Genomic DNA, 19,543 nt, shown 5'->3' on the forward strand with positions numbered 1-19,543 from the left:
TTGACCGAATTTTCACACTTGTCTTAGACTTGACGACGTTTCAGTTCTGACTAACTGTTTGGCAGATTGGGGGAAATATTTATACTACAAAATTCACGTCATTCTGGGAGCCGGAATGCGTCAGGTCAAAAGTTGGAATTTCAAAAACATGTCCCCGGATGCAATAAATAATAATAATTTTTGCGGACCATGTACCGGCAAACTCAAAGAATTTTTTCCTGCAGCTGCAGGCAATTAATCATTTTTGCTTGGGGTCAAAAAGGCGAGAATTTGTGGCGACAGTTTGACTTAGAAAAATGCCTTCCTTGGAAATACCGACCAATAAAAATATATCCCCGCTTCTGGATTAATGACGCTGACCAATTAAATCTCTTAGAGGTTGGGCTTAAGATTTGAAGTCAGATTTTTCTTTTAAACTAGTTTTTCATTTAAGCGTTGTGTCTAGTTGTAAATTCCTGTAATGGAATTCAGGAAGAATGCTCAGGATACTTGGTAGTTTATAGTAGTTTAGGTTGGAAGGTTGAGTAAGAACCGCTGTTGGATTAATACTGATTTTTATTTAACAGTTAACAACTATTTATACACATTTACAAACGTTATAAACAAATGAAAATAATAAGTGCTGACCAATATTGTTCTGTGCTCCACATTCGAAGGTTTGGTGATTTTCCTGCTAACGCTGCGTTTGGTACCTGGTTGCCCGGTGACCTGCTGGCGGTGCATTAGCGGCAATAACCTAGTTAATTACTTTTGTGTTGTTTATGAAATATATAAACTGATAATATTTTTTATGACTAAATGTGAATTTAGACATTCTGGGCAGTCTATTGCCATGCCATCAATGTTCAGCGCCGTCATGGGGAAATGCTGGTTCGAGGACAATCGCTTCTGTGGGTGGCTGGGCAGCTCTGATTGTATTTAATAGAACGTCTGCTGCATCTCTGTCTCTTCTCGTATTGGAGCTGTTACTTTGTCGTCGTAATCGATTTGTAAGTATGTATGATGGTGATTGTTGCAAATGCGGCATTTCATTGATGAATTGCATTTGGATTTGTAGTCATGGTTTAAGCAGTTCAAACATAGCTTTTTGTCCTTGGCAGCTTTTAGTCGAAGTTCCGATGATAAGGCTTTGAATTTTGTGCAGTGGTAAATCAAGTGGGCTTCATTGCAGTACTTGCAGGCATCAGTACTTCTGGGTTTGTTATTGTCATTGTTGTTGTTTGAGTTGTATGAATTTTTCTTTTGTGCATCTGACATTGCTTCTAATGATTGGAATCTTGCTTGAAGAAATCTTCTAATCTCAACAAAGTCCTGTATTTCATGGGGCTTGCTTAGCGATTGTTCATAAAGCTTGTTGGTTTCATGATCCCATTTTCGGCAGATGATGCGACTGATAATAGGTCCCCAATTAGAAGTATCAATTTTTAGATTATTGATGGCTTCAAGACATTCCACAACTGTATCGTGAAGCTGCTTTATCTTGGATGGTGACTCATGTTGAATTACTGGAAGATCTAAGATCCTATCTATTAGTTTGGAGGCTATGAGTCTATCATTGCTGTATCTGTCATTTAGAATATTCCAAGCAGGATTATAGTTGGTTTCTGCTATGGACAAGTGCTGGATCAGTCTTCCAGCTTCCCCTCTGACATGCGTTTTAAGATACTGCATTTTCTCAATTGTTGTAATTGTTGGATTTTCATGAACCACTTTGATGAAAATATCTCGAAATGTGACCCATTCTTCGTATAGGCCATCAAAATTTGGCAATTTGATTTGAGGTAAGACTATATTGCATTGTCTCACAGTTTGTTGTACTCCTTGAATCTTGTCTTGTAGGTTTTGTACTGTTTCTTCGTACTGCTTTTCAAGGTCTTGTATGGGATTCTTGATGGTATGGTCAATTTCCTGAACTTGAAGCTCGATGTATATTTCAGAGATAACGTCCCATTGCTTGGATAACTTCTCTAGTAGGAACTGATATCGGCTTCGAGACTGCTCATTGATTAGTTCCGTTGAGATGTCTCTTAAGGTTTGACTCATCTGGTGTTCTCGGACCTCTTCTTCTTTTAAACGATTTTTCGGTGCTTGACACTGGTTCGGATTATAATATAAGGCTTCTTGTTGTGCGAGTGGTTTGGCTGCCTGAAGAAACTTTTTTTTGGAATCGGAAATATGTTTGGTAATTTCTTGGAGTAGCTCTTGTAGTTGACAAAAATAGCTGGTTGTGAAATACGGATGCGTCAGAACGTCAAGCTTTATAAGCTGTTTATGGTTTTCTTCAATGCTTTCCCAAATGGCCTCGAACTCTGCAGTTTTCTTGAGAAAATATTGTTTATTTTTCCTCTCGTGGGCGTCTTTTTTGTAATTGGTAAATAGGGTTTTTAATTTTTTTAGCCAAGGTCTCTTGTGCTTTGGCGATTTCGTTGGCTTCTTCCATTCTTCTAGGTTTGTATGTCCTGGCTTCTTCTTATGATTTTAGTAGGTGTTTTTTGTTTGTTTGTTGTTTGTTGTTTGTTACTTGCTGGTATCTCAACCGATTTCTTTGTTTGGGTTTGTTGTTTGTTGTTTGCTGGTATCTCAACCGATTTCTTTGTTTGGGTTTGTTGTTTGTTGGTATCTCAACCGATTTCTTTTTTTGGGTTTGTTGTTTGTTGGTATCTCAACCTATTTCTTTGTTTGGGTTTGTTGTTTGTTGTTTGCTGGTATCTCAACCGATTTCTTTGTTTGGGTTTGTTGTTTGTTGTTTGCTGGTATCTCAACCGATTTCTTTGTTTGGTTGGGGATGGTATGATTTGGTCAAGAACTGTATAACCAGACAGTGCACCTGCTATACAAAGGAATAACTGAAAAGAACCACTACCACCCAAGGTATTCTTAGGCACCGCACAGGCTTTATAGAATTCTAATCAGTTTGGAATGCTGCAACCAGACAAGGCACTTGTTACAGCAGGAAGGAAGGTATGTGTGTTTTTTTGTAAAGGGAATTAACTGAGAAGAACTACTCCCACCCAAGGTATACTTGGGCACCGCACAGGCTTGAGAGAATTCTAATCAGTTGGTTTTTTGCTCGAAGGACCAATGTAAATTCCTGTAACGGAATTCAGGAAGAATGCTCAGGATACTTGGTAGTTTATAGTAGTTTAGGTTGGAAGGTTGAGTAAGAACCGCTGTTGGCTTAATACTGATTTTTATTTAACAGTTAACAACTATTTATACACATTTACAAACGTTATAAACAAATGAAAATAATAAGTGCTGACCAATATTGTTCTGTGCTCCACATTCGAAGGTTTGGTGATTTTCCTGCTGACGCTGCGTTTGGTACCTGGTTGCCCGGTGACCTGCTGGCGGTGCATTAGCGGCAATAACCTAGTTAATTACTTTTGTGTTGTTTATGAAATATATAAACTGATAATATTTTTTATGACTAAATGTGAATTTAGACACTAGTAGTGTTCAGATGTGCCTCAAACTAATTCCGTAAGAACTAATTTAATTTTGACTGAAAAATAAACGTAAAGAAAATTGCTAATATTTTCCCGGGGCATCACACCTTATTTTAATTTAGTATAATTGTAACTTGCTTTAATTTAAGATTGTGCATAAATCCACCTCTAGTTTAGTTTAAGTTAAATGAGGCCTATCTTACAGATCTGTATCTGGTATATGGTGAATATTTCACTACTTTTTCATGTGAATGAAATACTACTATGGCTTGAATCATTCTGTTTCTTCTACCTATCTCTATTAATAAGAACACACACCCATTTAAATGCGTCCAATTTGGCCCACCCTGTACAGAGCACCCAAGTTAGGAAATTTGTTAGGAAAAATGCGTAAAATAAGTAAATTAATTCAATTATTTTCAAAGTTGGCCATGGTCGCCGTGGCGATATAGCTTAAATTTTCTAGAGTGCCGTGAAACTCACTGAGAGCATTTAAATATCAAATTTATTATCGATCGAAAACTGACAGCTAAAGTTTTTTGGTTATTTTTAATAAATTAATCATTATTTTATTATTCGGTATTTAAATAAATTATATTTTTTCATCAATAGACAGACCCAGCATGTTTTAATTTGCAATATTGCACACATAAGCCAAAACTAAAGGAAATGAGTAATGATCTTTTAGCAATAATTGACCAAAATTAAAATCTCAACACTTTAGGAGAACTAAACGCACAGGGTTACATTAAAAAATTTGAAAAAAATTTAATTTACGTTATTTTTTAAGAAAAATTATTTAAATTGATTAGTCGGAAAGAGTTTGTCATTAATAAATAATGTATGGTAAAAATATTAAAAAATAAAACACATGTTTATTTGTACAACTTTCACTTATATTTTTATAATAATTGAAATATTTTTTATTATTTGTTGTTAATATTTTTTTATAGTCATGTAACGTGATCATGGCAAACTTCGAAAGTAATATTTAAGTTTATTAGTTTATTTTTACGCGTTTTTTAGGCAATAATTCAGAAAAATTAAAAAAGCCCCCAAACTAGCGAAGGTAGGCATAGAGACATCTTAATGAAAGTTGAAGAAAATTAGCAGGAGTATAAAATGCAATGCTTAGATACAGGGTGTTATTTAAAAAAATCGATTGAACACACTTTGAAATTTCATAACTTTAGCATTATGTACAAAACACCTTGTATGACGCAACATCTTCTAAGCGTATTTAACCTTTTACCTGCATGTTTGACTCCTATTAGGCCGATTTTGATCACTTTATTACAAGTAATAATGCAATTATTGCCGATAACAAATACTTATGTTTTGTCCCTAATTTGATTATTTGGTTAAATAAGTTGGTAACGCCGCCAGTTTATGCAAAGCTGAGAACTGATTCAGAAGCAGAATTTTACATGGAATACAAATATGCAAAAATATACAAGGTGTTTTATTTAAAAAACAAAGAATATATTTGCCCCATATTTATGCAGCACCCTGTATAGTCGAAAATATTTTTATGCTGTAGGCCAAATCCTGAATTGATCCTGATCAATTTTAATATTGTTACGATTTTCCCGTGGGTTCACACAAAGTCAGTTTAACTCAACAATTAATAAATTTATTTACACTTCCAAAACACTCCGTACAATAATTAACTCAGCTATTAAAAACACTACTACAATTCCACAACTATTCCACTATTTAAGCTTAACCGCGTTCCCAAATTCACTACTACTCTACTCTACACTACACTGTCATCGACGCCGCTTCTTTTATATTTGCAAACCACGTTCTAGAATGACCGCGAAACGCTTCGCGATTTGCTTCGAATAATCAAGATACTTCCAGGTGTCGCTTCCTAAGTGTGGCCTACTTTAATACGCGCCCGGCCAGATATTGCGGCGCATCGGTTTCATTGAGTATCGAGCATAGTAGGCCCAAACCGTAACACTGCCCCCCTCTTAAAGTTGATCGTCCCGATTCGCTTCATCTAATCCCTGGTTATTCTTGAGTCTGTCCAGATGGACAATTTTCATCTTGCCTTTGGGGCTGCGTTGGACTCTGTAGGCGACGTCGTTTAACCTTTTTACCACATTGTAAGGTCCCTCCCAGTGTCGTTGCCATCTTTGAGTTAATCCTTTGCTCCTCCTGGGTTGAAACATCCACACAGCATCACCTTCCTTATAATTGCCACCAGTTGGTCTGTGGTCCAGTGTCATCTTCATACGGTCGTTGTTTGGTTTCATCTTCTCTCTCTCAAGTTCCCGAATTGTGATGGATCCCTTCTGTAACGAACACTGGTCACACCATTCCTCAACGTCCTTTCTGAAGTTAATCCAGTAGAATCGATCTCTTATTCTAGCCAAAGTCTGGTTTACTCCAAAGTGTCCTCCTCCGCGACTGTCATGTAGTTCTCGCAGCACATTCTCTTTGCAGGAATTGGGCACTATTGTTTGGTAAACAAAGCGTTTTCCGTCTGGACTTTCCCATTTGCGAGTAATTAAGTCATCTCGCAGTCGAAGCGAATTCCACTGCAACCAGTAACCCCTTACTGTTGGTCCATATCTGGAAATCTGTTGCCAATCCGGTTTCAAATCCTTCTCTAACCATCTTCTGATTACTTTCAAATCAGAGTCTGAGCGCTGTCCGTTTATTATGTCCTCCTTAGAAACGCAGCTCTTCATTCTTTTTGTAGCCTCTTTATCTGTCACCATCGCGATTTGACCAATCCTCCAACCATTATGAATTTGTCCTTTCCGGTACCTTAAGTCACTATCCAAAGCTTGACAATCCTCTACATATCGCGGTAAATGTCTTTCCAGATTCTTTATTTCCTGCTCCTGGTTACGCCAGTTCTGCGGGGTCGGTAAACGAGACTGCTGTCTGCAATTCCATTGGTAATGTCCTTTACGTCCACAAACATAACACGTAATGTTTCTTTTAACAGAGGAGGTCCGGTGATTTGTTCTAATGTCCTGGTTTTGTCGACACTGTGGGTTTGGAGAACAAGACCGCTTTCTGCAATTCCTTCTAATGTGTCCCGTACGTCCGCATCGATAACACTCCACTCTCGTGATCGGACGTGATCGTTCTAATTGTGTGGACTGACTATTTCCTGATGCTGCCATTTGTTGCACTAATTGGCCTACCATTGCTTTAATTTCATCTATTAATGTAGCAACATGATCGGCTGGCGGTACTCTTTCCTCTTGAATAGGCTCTGGCTTTAAATCATTGCACGCAGCTTCAATTTCCAGCGCTCGAATCAGTAATTCACTGTTGTTGCTCCCTTTGAACATCTTCAGCCATTTCTTTACCTCCGGATCTCGAATCCCATCTACAAAATACTGTGCCACAAGTTCTTCTTGGATTTCATCCGGGACGGCTGGGTAAGCCAGATGCACAAGGCGACGAATTTCGGTTTCAAACTCTTCTAGATTTTCACCAGTTTTCTGCTGTCTTGCCATTAATTGCGTTCGATACAGTCCTTTCTTATGTTGATCCCCATAACGACGTTCTAATGCAGCTACTAATGCTTCATAGTTGCTTCGTTGGGCGATAGGCACCGTCTGTAACAGCTCCAATGCAGGTCCTCGTAATGCCACTACTAGTGCTACAGCCATTTCCTTGGTACTCCATCCATTTGCATTTGCAGCGGCCTCAAATTGGAGTTGGTACATTGCCCATGAAGTTTGACCGTCGTATGTGGGAGGCTTGATCTTGTTGAGCCCGTTTCCGGTGAACACTGTAGAGCTGACTCCTCTGCTGTCAATTTTCTGCTCTAAGTCGCGTAGCTTTATCTCAACATCATTCTGAACATCACACTCCATCTTTTTGAGACTATGGGTTACATACTCTTGGATTTCTGTTTTGGTCCCCGCTAGAGCGTTCAATATTTCTACGTTACGCTCTCTATCTTCTTGACGCATTTCCATATCTTGTTGTCGAATCTTTTCTTGTTCTTCCTTCTCTTGTTGTCGAATCCTTTCTTGTTCTTGTCGAATCCTTTCTTGTTCTTCCTTCTCTTGTTGTCGAATCCTTTCTTGTTCTTCCTTGTCTTGTTGTCGAATCCTTTCTCGTTCTTCTTTGTCTTGTTGTCGAATCCTTTCTGTTTGTTCTTGTTTCTCTTCTTGTTTTTCAAGCATTGCCATAATAGCTGCAAGTTGGGCCTCCATGTTTGCACTTTGACGTCTTGTTATTGGCATAAAATAAATTTAACACACCACTGTTCCGAAAATCTCTAGTCCGGTTCTGAACACAAGTCTCTAACCCGAAGTTTAGTTCCAATTCACGTCGCACTAAAGTCTGATCGCACTTCTGACACCAATTGTTACGATTTTCCCGTGGGTTCACACAAAGTCAGTTTAACTCAACAATTAATAAATTTATTTACACTTCCAAAACACTCCGTACAATAATTAACTCAGCTATTAAAAACACTACTACAATTCCACAACTATTCCACTATTTAAGCTTAACCGCGTTCCCAAATTCACTACTACTCTACTCTACACTACACTGTCATCGACGCTGCTTCTTTTATATTTGCAAACCACGTTCTAGAATGACCGCGAAACGCTTCGCGATTTGCTTCGAATAATCAAGATACTTCCAGGTGTCGCTTCCTAAGTGTGGCCTACTTTAATACGCGCCCGGCCAGATATTGCGGCGCATCGGTTTCATTGAGTATCGAGCATAGTAGGCCCAAACCGTAACAATATAAAGATTTTTTTAGAAAAACCAGAAATAAGAACAATATTGGACTTTTGTGCCACCACACTATTGCGCCACCCTGTATGTAAAATTTGTTCTGGTATAATTAATTGATGCCAATGTGGAAGGGTAGACAGAGCGTTTCAGGTTTTATCTCAGGAATGTTGTTAATATAAACAAATCTAGGTTCCAACAAATAAACTGTTCAGTTTGGACCTGCTTATTTTCAAGGCTACTGATAATATGGCCAAAATGTTTAAAATATAACCCCTCAAAATAAATTATTTAAAAATAATAAAAAATAATATGATGTCATACTTAGCTGCCTACATGGTCGAAATTTTGTTGCCACTTTTGTGTGTTTGTGTGTGCTACTTTTTATCGATAGGTAAGTCTATTTGAAGAGTCCACGGAAGAAAGGCGAAATATCCATCAAACACTGTTTTGAGAAAATCAAAATTTAAACTTTAGAGCACTTACTAGCATAGTATAATTTGAAAATTTTTGGATCTATTTGTACTGGCTTATTCTATGTACTGTTTTGCATCATATTTGATGGACATCAGATTTAAAAAAAAATACGGAATTAAAAAAATGCTTTATTAAAAATAAAAAACATTCGTAACACGGGAAAAAAGCGAAATGTCCTATATTTAAAAAGCGAAATGTCCTATATTTATAAAAAAAACGGCGAAAAATGCGAACTGTCGTATTTTTAGATAATGAAAAATTGCCCTTATCTTTTTCTTGTCTTTTTTGATTGGGAGTTATGAGGTAAGTCTTTGTAAAACGACCTGGCATTTTCAGAGGTGCAGAACTGGCTCAGATGAAGCAAATCTTTGAATTTTTCCTGCGTTATTTTTATTGGATCTGCAAAAGAAATACTGCATAAAAAACAAAAAATGTTGAGTTGTAAAGCAAACTTACCGGTGTATAACTTTGGTGGTAAAATAAACTCTCTCATTGGAAGCTGCAGCTCAGATGTCGCAATGCGTGGCCTGATAATCGATGATTTCCAGTGTCCATTATAGGCATCTCTGTGTTCCAAAAGTCGTGGATGGCAATTTGATATTCTTAACTCCCGGATTGGTCCTGATTTATATGGCGGTTTTTTCACGTACATGGTGTCCAACAGTCGGGACCAGTTTCGTATAAGTGATTGGTCAACTTCCAGGACATTGAAAGGATTAGGTTTAATTCTGCATGATCTAATTTCCCTGTACCAGTCTTCCGGGAGCTCAACTCTAATTTTTTAGTTAATCACGCCCATATCTCGATCGCACTCCATATAGGAGTGCCCTCTGATTGGAAACGTTACAACAATACTGTCTAGTCTCTTCGTAACATGAACGACATAATGAAGATAGCGGAACACGGTAAAGTTTTTGTTTTGACCTCCACATAAATCGCAAAATATGTGGAGGTGACGTACTCTTGCATCAAGCTGAACAAAGATAAAATGATGAAGAAATGATACGACTTCATTTGAGCCCTTGCCACCTATGGTTTCGGGATAAGCGTAAAATGTCGCACTTCCTGTAGACAATACATGAATATTAAATGAGTTCAGAGTGAGCTGTCTCTTATAATACACATCATTAGTCGGAAAATTAGGAATCGGTAAATTTTTTTGGAAGTCCATGGCGACAGCTTCAATTTCAACATTCTTCATAGCTGTTTTTCGAGCTTTTCTCTTTCTTTCATAGAATACCTCAGCTTTAGCTTTGTGTAATTGGTTCTCCGTAGTAAGTTTTTTGATCTTATCCTCAATGTCCTTTTGGGACCTACATTCAGCATCAAGACCTACATTCAGCTTCGTCCGAAGAACCTTTACCTCAGCTGTGAAGTTGTCGCAGGTACTGCAGGTATCTGAACGCGGATAACCGAAACTGATGTTAAAATGTTTATTAAAAATGTTGCGATATGTTTCGTATGAGACAGCAGAAGGATTGGTGGCCTTGTAGATATTATACATTTTTTTAATATTTAATTCTTCGGGAAGGTAGACTTTCTCTGTTTTTTTTCTACTGTAATGGCTTTCTCTTCCTTTAAAACTTCTTATATGTTCGAGAACTTCATTTAATCTCTCCTGCGACAATGCATGTTTTTTCTTATTTTTTCCCCGCTTGTCTATTGGCGCACTTCCCGAAACTTTCAAACTTTTTTGAATATTTTCAAGTCTCTTTCGACCGATTCCATGAATGCTTAGGAATGCTTTGAAGCAAACTGGAATGTCAGTAGTTTCATTTTCAGTCACTGTTCTTACTCTAAAAGCGTATGAAGCATCGTGCAATTTAGCTGTAGCTTCATTTGCAGGTCTTCGTCGTTTCACGGGCACTAAAATAATAAGTCCTGCCAAGTAATTATTTTGCTCGTTATAAACCATAGCGTTGAATTGTCTAACAATATTTGAGCGGTTTTCCTCATTTACGACGGAAAAACACTTTAATCTTTTGCAATGGCAATTCTCACCTGTTTCGTGACTCTGTTGTCTCATTCGCTTCATTACTTCACTGGTTCGGCCTGTTATTTTCTTTTTCTTAGCTGTTCTTTGACGAGTATTCAAATCACCACTGTCACTGTCTGTACTGTCTGACATTATTTACAACGTGTTTGTAGGTCTTTTTGAAGAAACAACGCACTTAACTTTCCAAACGTCAATCGTAAACTAAACGTTTACAGCTGCACGCAGTATGTTGACGATGTGGACATGTCACCTTTCGTGACTTTTCGCATGGACCTTTCGCGTTTCTTCGTTGTAGGGATATTTTCACACACAGTTTAAGCTGTGAGGCTTCGCGTTTCTTCCCTTTTTGACCACGGCATAAAAATATACTACTAATAACTTACACGTTGCCATGTTTAGCTCAAAAATAATAAAAATGTGACATTTCGCCTTTCTTCCGTAGACTCTTCATTTATAAAAAGCTTTTTATTGATTTTTTTTATTGAAATGTAGAACTTTCTAGATATTGTTCACCCGTAATCTTGTTTTGAAGAAGGATTTAAATAAAGTCCGAAACGTTCACATTAAAGAAAAAATGTATGACTTGAATGCTGTTTTATTAGTGAAATGGCCTGAAAAGTTGACCAAAAACCAAGAAAACATAATGTAGTATTACATAAAATTGGTCAAATAAATTCAATTTCTTTTTAACTATATACTACTTATAGTCTGTTCACGACCTTGGATCTACTATGCAAGAAATTTTGAACTTTTGCCCCCTGTATATTTTTAACAACGATTTTTATTTAAGGTTATAGGAAAATATTTCTTTCAATTTTATTGCCGCGTTGCCAACTAATAATGAGATGTTCGATAATGCAAGTGTCCTCTTCTTAGAGTTGAACAAGATTCATAAATTAATGTATATTAAATAAGTTGTTTTATTTTGTTAAATTGGTTATTTCGAGGACAGTTTGGTGTTTTAATGATAAACACCTATTACTTATTAATTAATCCGTACTACAATTTATACTACTTAAGAAATGTTTACACTGGTAATAAAACAAAACATGTTAAGTACACATAATTTAAGTTATGTGTTTGGGTGTTCTATACAATACATTCTTAAACTTATACAGGGTGTTTTAGGTTTTAATACGTACACTTGTGACGCTCTTTTGTTGGGGATTCAAATCAAATGCCCCTTTTGAGACTAGTCTGATGTTAATTGCCTCGGGCGCCACCTGGTTTCAAATAACCGCGGACCGTAAACCAGGAAAACGCTCCGTCTACCGGGGTAGCTTTTAAGACAGCCGAACAAGGAAAGCGGTCGCTAAGGTTTTGCGAGACTGACAGGCCCAATGAAAGTCAGAAATTAATTTACAAGCTAACCGGGTCGTGTTTCCAAAAGAACTAAAATAGCAATCAACACCTTGAAACAATTAAACAAAAATTATGCCTACGGGCCTACGGTGGTTAACGAACACAGAACCAACCGTAAAGCAAATGTCGGAACCCTAACGGTCTCTTAAGTCCTCAACAGTAACTAAAGCAAGTGAAAGATGAGAGAGAGCGTGTAAGTTAGTTTTAAGCGATCAATTTCAACCAAACGCGTGTAAGTCGGGACGCGGGTGACAAAGCAGCTACACGTACCAGTAAAAGGGGTCAAATAATAGGCGTACGCGTTAACGGTGTCTACGGCAGCTGTCCTGGTGGTTAAGGTCAGGAGAAATCCAGGTACTAGCTACGGGTAACAGGGAGAAACCGTCGGGTCCTTACGAACACACCACGGCCAACTACGGTGTACTAATTACTGGGGAAATCCGCCGGGTCATTACGAGTCCACGACGGCTAGCTACGGTGTACTAGTTACGGGGAAAATCCGCCGGGTCGTTACGAGTGCACGACGGCTAGCTACGGGGTACTAATTACTGGGGAAATCCGTCGGGTCGTTACGAGTCCACCACGGCTAGCTACGGTGTACTAAATACGGGGAAATCCGTCGGGTCATTACGAGTCCACGACGGCTAGCTACGGTGTAGTAAATACGGGGAAATCCGTCGAGTCGTTACGAGTCCACGACGGCTAGCTACGGTGTACTAAATACGGGGAAAACCAAAAGGAACGGACAGGTATTGCGGTATAGGCCCAGAACAGATGCCGTACCGGTATAAGCGGTTGGATGGTACTTACTGCTAGTCGGCCTTCGAGTCGGAGCAGGTGAAAAAAAAGGTGTTTACTCCTTTTTTTTTTAAAAATAAACAACCCTTCCAAGTAGACGGCCTTAACTTAAAACTACCCGGCAACTCGAGAAAACAAAACTTAACGGCTTTAACTCTAGCGCTACGGTTAACAATGGAATCACAAAATATATCACAGACTCAACACAACGGAAAAAAAAAGATAATCACAGATTCTATAAAATTACGAAAATAAATTCTCAACTCCGAGCAAACAACTCACCTTAGCCTAACTTAACCTAAATCGCGGAACCCGCAGAGACCCATCGCACGGAGCCCTCACACCTCTGCCCACTCCAATCGAGCGAGGTTATCGCCCAGGTGAGGCCTACTATAATACCCCGTTCTGGCCGGCCTCAGGACTAGGTTGGATATCACGTGGATCCGTCCACGCGGTCGGGATTCGGTAACGAGGCCCGCCGTCTGGTTTCGGTCGACTGCGGGACCTCGAAGGGGCGCCCAAATGCCCGCGCCTCCTGCCGTACTTGAGTCATGCGCAACTGCGCGGAGCTTCTTTGTGCGGCGCAATGAGTGCGCAAGCATACTGCCGCCGAGTCGGGAGGCGCCGCAAATGGAGGCTCTCCCGGCAAACGTTGCCGAGACTTCGTTATCCGCTTTCTTCCAGTCATCTAGAATAACGGCTACGGTCGGTACGGTAACAAATACGGCTTACGGGATGGTTGCTAACGGTTGTCACCCGCCCCAACTTACAGCGCGGTTTACACGCGGGCTTCATTAAATTCGGCCCCGTCATGCGCCGCTTTTAAGTCTTTAATATGAATACGGCGCAGAATTTTTCCGGTGCAGCTTTTAAGATCATACACCACCGGAGAAAGAACCTTAACCACGGTGTAGGGCACTGAAAACTTAGGCGCTAGCTTTGAGGCAAAACCTCGGACAGCTGAGGACAAGGGGTTTTCACGCCGATAAACCTGATCACCAACATGACACCGCCACTCTCTTCTCCGCAAATTATAATGCCGGCTTTGAGTGGTGAACGACCGACCCAGATTTAAACGGACCAGCTCATAAATATCATTGAGCTGTTTGAGCCGGTTGCTGTGCTCCCCAATATCGGAGCGCTAAGGTTCCCTTAACGGCTCGGCGCCGTCGGGTTCCGGTCTGACAGAACGGTATAAAGCTTTTATTGGCTTTAACTCCCGACCAAAGTTCAAATAAGCCGGCGTGTATCCGGTAGAGTCATGTTGTGACGTGTTAACGGCAAACAGCAAATCGGGGAGCAGTACGTCCCACTTACGGTGATCCCCTTCGCAAAACTGGGCGATCATGGTTTTGAGAGTCTTATTAGCTCGCTCGACGGGGTTGGCTTGGGGCGTATACGGTGGAGTTAGCCGGTGAGCAATACCCAACTCCGCAAGCAATTGTTTGAACGGTTTGTAACAATAGAATTTGCTAGATTGGAACATACTAACCGAAAGATTCTATTTTACAAAACAAGATTGGGTGGTCACGGGACCTCTTCAAGCCACTCGGTGAATGCCCCAGGCTAACTACTCACGGAGAGTGGTGTAGGTTAACAAGCTAAATTTCAATGGCGCCACCCACTTTGCACCGTCGTGTAGGGCTTGAGAAGAGCAGTAAACGAACGCTAAAGCGGGAAATCCCCAAACGCTAGACCAAATATCAGTAATGCAAAATACGAATCTTAAATAATACCACCAAGTACCCCGTTTTATGGCAAAGGCCTCTTCTTTATTTAAAAACAAAATTAACGACTGTCAAAAATTAAAAGTATACGGTTAATGTACTGAGTGACAATTCAGAACCTAACCTTAAAATGTCAAGTTTAAAAGCACAGCAATATGTTCCACATGTTGTGTATGCTATTTGTAATCAAATCAGTTTACAAAAAGGGAGATTAAATGGTTATTTTAATGATGGACTCAAAGTTGGGTATTTGGGAATACGGAACCTTAACTACGGTACAAGTCTGGATAGGTGAGTGTTAGATTGTGTTCACAGAAGGTTGGCAAAAGAAAAAGGTAACCTTCAATCAAATATTTTAGATCAAATTAGACAAACTTGTGCTTTCAAGCAGCACTGGACCCCAACTAAATGCATTTAGTGTGAGCTTACAAACCCAAAAATCTTAGTAAGCACACTCTCACTGGTAATGGAGGATGTCAAAGTTCCTTTCTACTACTATATATCGACTGCTTGTGCTCAATGGTGAAACTGAGACCAGGAAACTGTGTTTGCAGCCTGCAGATCTGCTTATGACTAGACTGACCTTATTTCAAGATTGCTAATACTCCCTGGACACTTCAGTTAATGCTGCACAGGCAGGCCTAATGTGTCAACTAATCAGGACAGCTTAAACTCTCAACAAGGGCTGATTGCAAGTGTATGTGCTGGTGTTCGTTGAGTTGGTGTTCGTTGAGTTGGTGATCGATTGTGTCAAGTGCTGTTTTCCTTGTGGAGCACCGGAGGTAAAAGTGGGAAAGGAAAAAGCCTAGAAAACATGTTCTAGTTACAATGACCGTCAAGCACGCTAGGATTGACAATAGCAACCTACATTAAGTGAGTATTTACAAGCACAATTGCAACTTAAACTTACCCGAGTTGTTGATGGGCTTTTCCTGGCAATACAAAATAGGAATTTACCAAAGTCTTTTCTTTAAATCCCCAAGAAGGTATTTCAGAAACTTAATTCTATATTTTTAAAGACTGATGAACCTACTTTGATTTGAAAAATCCGCTCAAGCGTTAATGGTTAGTGTCCACCATGTGGAATCAAAACCCAAAAAGAAAATGGCAGTTTGCCTAAACTAGATTCTAGACCATTCTTAAGTTAAGCTGCAATTGGTCAAAATAGACACCTGTGATAAAACTATTTTACCATTGGTCGTTAATTTGAACTCTAAATATGACAGAATACAAAACCACAAAATCAATACATCAATCAATACAGTCAACCGTCGCTGAACCATCATGTCAATGTCAAACCAGAGAATGTTTACATGTATTTATTTAGTGAAATTAAAGTTTTATGTTATTACTATCTTTAATGTTAGATTACTTTAGAAGAAGTGAAACATTTTGCTTACTTGCTCAGATAGTGCGTGAATTAGTTAAAAAAAAGGTAATTTGTGACAGCCGGCCTACTGTAAATTGCAGTAGAATAGCAAAATGTAAGTACCCTCCCAAAATCAAAGAAAACAAACCTTTTGCCAAAAAAAAACCCGTAACACACCTCCCTTTCCCCAAAATACAAGTTTTTCCAAAACTTAGACAAATGGACAGGTAGAGTGTATAGAACATAAAAAAACAAAAATCTATTCCAGAGACATAATAGCCTCTTTATCGAGTGCATCCGGTGGATGAAGCTTCAAGTCCTTAGCATGCCAAATGCCGTGGACACGACCTTTGTGATCGGACAGCTGATATGTCCAAGGCGACATTACCTTAGAAATGACAAACGGGCCAACAAACTTAGGGGCAAACTTAGAAGTAAACTTTTCTGCCGCGTTGGACAAAACGTAGTTCTTATGCCACACTTCCTGGTTTATCTCAAACTTGTCACCACGTCGCCGAAGATTGTATCGAACACGTGTTCTGTCATACGCCTGTCTAAGCTTTTTCTGTACATCCACAAAAACTGTCTCCAGTATCCTCGATCGGCCAACTGGGTCAAAAACAGAAGGCAGTGTCCCATGAGCTGGTCCATCCGTACTCACAAAGTTAAGCTCTCTTCCAAAAACCACAAAATTCGGGGTAAGTGCAGTCACTTCATGTTTAGCCGAGCGAATGGCACAACCACCACGAGCTAACAACCTATCCCACGTCCTATGATTGTCGCCCACATAACTGCTAATAATTGATTTCAGAACTCGATGAACGCGTTCTACGGGGTTGGCTTGAGGATGATAATACGCAGTGAATCTAGGCTGAATACCGTAGTGGTTCATGAGTTCTTTAAACTGACGACTTCTAAACTGTGGACCATTATCTACAATCAACTTCTGCGGAATCCCGTAAACCAAAATAACATGTTCCTCCAACCATTTTACAATACCTGGTGCGGTAGCGGATCTTAATGGGAAGAAAAGCACAAACTTGCTAAATACGTCGAGGACAGAAAGGACGTAACGATATCCTGAAGTTGAACGAGGAAGAGGTCCTACTAAGTCAACACTAATGATTTGGAACGGACGAGACGCAGCAGGTTGTTGACTTAACATCTGTCCAGCCGGTGCCTTTTGTACTGGTTTGGTTTTCAGACAAGTATCACATCTAGCTATGAACCGCGCAACATCAGACTTAATCCCTGGCCAGTAGTAAGACTGCATGATCCTGTTGGTAGTCTTAAAAACACCCAAGTGTCCACAAGTAGGAGGACAATGATGGTTCCGAATTACCGTTATTCGGCTTCTTCGGGGTACAACAATCAACCATCTATTTTCTGGTTCTAATAACTCTTCATACTTGGTGTGAACTCGTTTGAAAAGAAAATGATCATCTACTCGCCAAAGAGGATAATTTACCGGACTTTTCTTGACCTTGTCAACCATTCCACTGTACCACTTATCCTGATTACAATCCTCTGCCGTAATTGGCAGCTGCAACTTGTCAGTTATTGTATCGACCACGGGGACTGACCTCGAAAGGGCATCGGGAACAACATTTTCCTTGCCTTTACGGTGAATGATCTCGAAATCGTATTGCTGGAGCCTTACCGCCCATCTAGCAATACGCCCTACAGGGTCCTTAATACTGTTCAACCACTTAAGGCTGTAGTGATCGGTAATGACAGTGAAACGAGCTCCTTCGATATATGGACGAAACTTCCCTACGGCAAACAACACAGCGAGGCACTCTTTCTCGGTAGTTGTGTATCGTCTTTCGTTCTTGTTTAAGCTTCGACTTAAGTAACATATTGTCACGTTTTGGGGGTGGCGTAGGAAGAGAAACAACAATCGTAGCTCAAGTATGTGGACTTTATTTAATACTTCGATTACACTAAATAGATCTTACCCCCAGACTAGGAGGGCCGCTAACACCGCCGCTGGCGGGACGCGCATGGAACACTTTCTGAGAGGGGGTGTGTCGATGCGTGGGTGTGGGGGAATGGGCGTAAGGCCTTCTGAAGTGCCGCCAAGCGGTACCCTCTCGATACGAGCTGGGTCCCCTATGTCCGGCACGCCCAAAGGACTTACTTAAGGCCCTGCAAGCCCTCTTGAAGTGTCGCCAAGCGAAACCCTCTCGATACGAGCTGGGAACCCCTTTGACCGACACGCCCAAAGGACTTGCTTCAAGTACTGATAGGTTCAAGAGTTCGGACGGTCACCTCAGGGTTGCGTAAGAACTCTCGTCTTTTCAGCCTGGATTCCAAGAAGGTATCGAGCCGTCCGGGCACTAGGAAGTTCGGACTGATGCTCGATAGACCGACCCAGAGACCAGTAATCTTCGATGGCTTGAGACGCCGATTAAATACTCATCTCATGACCCCAATTTGCCGGTCTCGCTGATTCGGCAGTGTACTGGGGGAGACCGGGGCCAGCCTAGGTAACGGAACATGGTGCAACTTATGTTAATCGTGACATCTCCCCCCTCTGAAGAGTGTTCGCCCCGGACACTTAACCCTAACGTAACTAAATAACCTACATGCCCCATGGCTTTATTTATAACGTGTGACCAATCGTAACTTATGTCTTATTACGCTCCCCTTGTTATCTCTCTTGTGGTTCTCCTGGAAACTGTTGCTCCTTCCTGGAGGGCGGCCTTACGCGGCTTCGTCTTGCCTATCTGTGCGCCAGAGCACCCGTTACTCAGTTCGCGGGTGGTGGCGCCCTCTATTGACTTTCCTCGTCCACTTTGAAGTGCGCGGGATGGTCGCTTGCTCCGTGAGTTCCTAGGTTGTGGTATCCTGGCTGTAGAGGGCGTGACGGTTGGTCAACCTATTTAAATATGTATTTTGTAAGTTTATGTTTTATTGTTTATACTTAATTGTTTAGACTATGTAAGCTTTATGAAATATACTTAGTTTGCACCCTACTTATGCAAAATGTTACCCTTACAACTTATTTTATTGTTTAACTGGTCGCCGAAGTGTAAGAACAAGAATAATGGAGTCAGGTAAGTTTACTTTTTCCCGCTTTTCCTATTTTTATCTTTTTTTCTTCTTCTCTTTCTTCTTTTAGCCCCGTGTTTTCAAGGCTTCCCCTGCGGTCGACGGCGGTTGCGGTCCCGGGTGCTGCGTCTCCTGCATTCCGTCCGTCCTGATTTGTCCCAAGTATGTTGTTCTAGGAGCCAGTTTGGGGCTGCCAATCGTTTCCTGCTATTTCATCATCGTTTTTTCTTTTTAAGGGAGTTGCACCGGAGGTGTACATCTTCAAAGTGCAGTTTGGTGATTGGCCCCCCAGCTACCCGGACACGCATGTCCTGCTCCGCGAGGGGTCTTTTTGTGGTCAGATCTGCCTGATCACCTTTACCCCTCGTCTTCGGCGACCTGTTTTACACATATATTATTAGTATTTACTGTTTTTTATTTCTAGTCCTAAATATATCTTTATCCTATCTAGTTGTTTTCTTGTTCTATGTCAAAGTTTGAGTGACTTGACTTATTGCTCGTCCACTGTGCGCGCGTTTCCTGTCAACTGTCGTTCTAATTGATGGGCCACACCTTCGGTCAGTGTCTTGCCTAGTTCTGATGATTCGTC

The 19,543-nt window shown here is 40.4% G+C and overlaps 1 protein-coding gene and 2 long non-coding RNA genes across 3 annotated transcripts in view; 1 reads left to right on the forward strand and 2 right to left on the reverse strand.

Annotated features, from left to right (window-relative positions):
- Positions 1-19,543, reverse strand: part of LOC145736752 (uncharacterized) — a 200,977-nt gene that overhangs the window by 74,675 nt on the left and 106,759 nt on the right. The window lies entirely within an intron of this gene.
- On the reverse strand, positions 8,680-10,990 carry LOC145736541 (uncharacterized). The gene is made up of 2 exons (XM_081990989.1): positions 9,105-10,990; positions 8,680-9,047 (listed from the first exon to the last, which is right to left on the reverse strand). The coding sequence occupies exon 1, from the start codon at positions 10,774-10,776 to the stop codon at positions 9,430-9,432; it is 1,347 nt and encodes a 448-aa protein (XP_081847115.1). The 5' UTR covers positions 10,777-10,990; the 3' UTR covers positions 8,680-9,047; positions 9,105-9,429.
- On the forward strand, positions 17,755-19,400 carry LOC145736469 (uncharacterized). Its single transcript, XR_014179962.1, has 4 exons — positions 17,755-18,149; positions 18,205-18,959; positions 19,025-19,116; positions 19,191-19,400. It is a non-coding gene; the product is annotated as an uncharacterized LOC145736469 (long non-coding RNA).

This window comes from Ips typographus, linkage group LG12 (genome assembly GCF_016097725.1).
Source record: "Ips typographus isolate SLU linkage group LG12, UJ_Ityp_2.0, whole genome shotgun sequence".
Classification (NCBI taxonomy): Eukaryota; Metazoa; Arthropoda; class Insecta; order Coleoptera; family Curculionidae; genus Ips; species Ips typographus.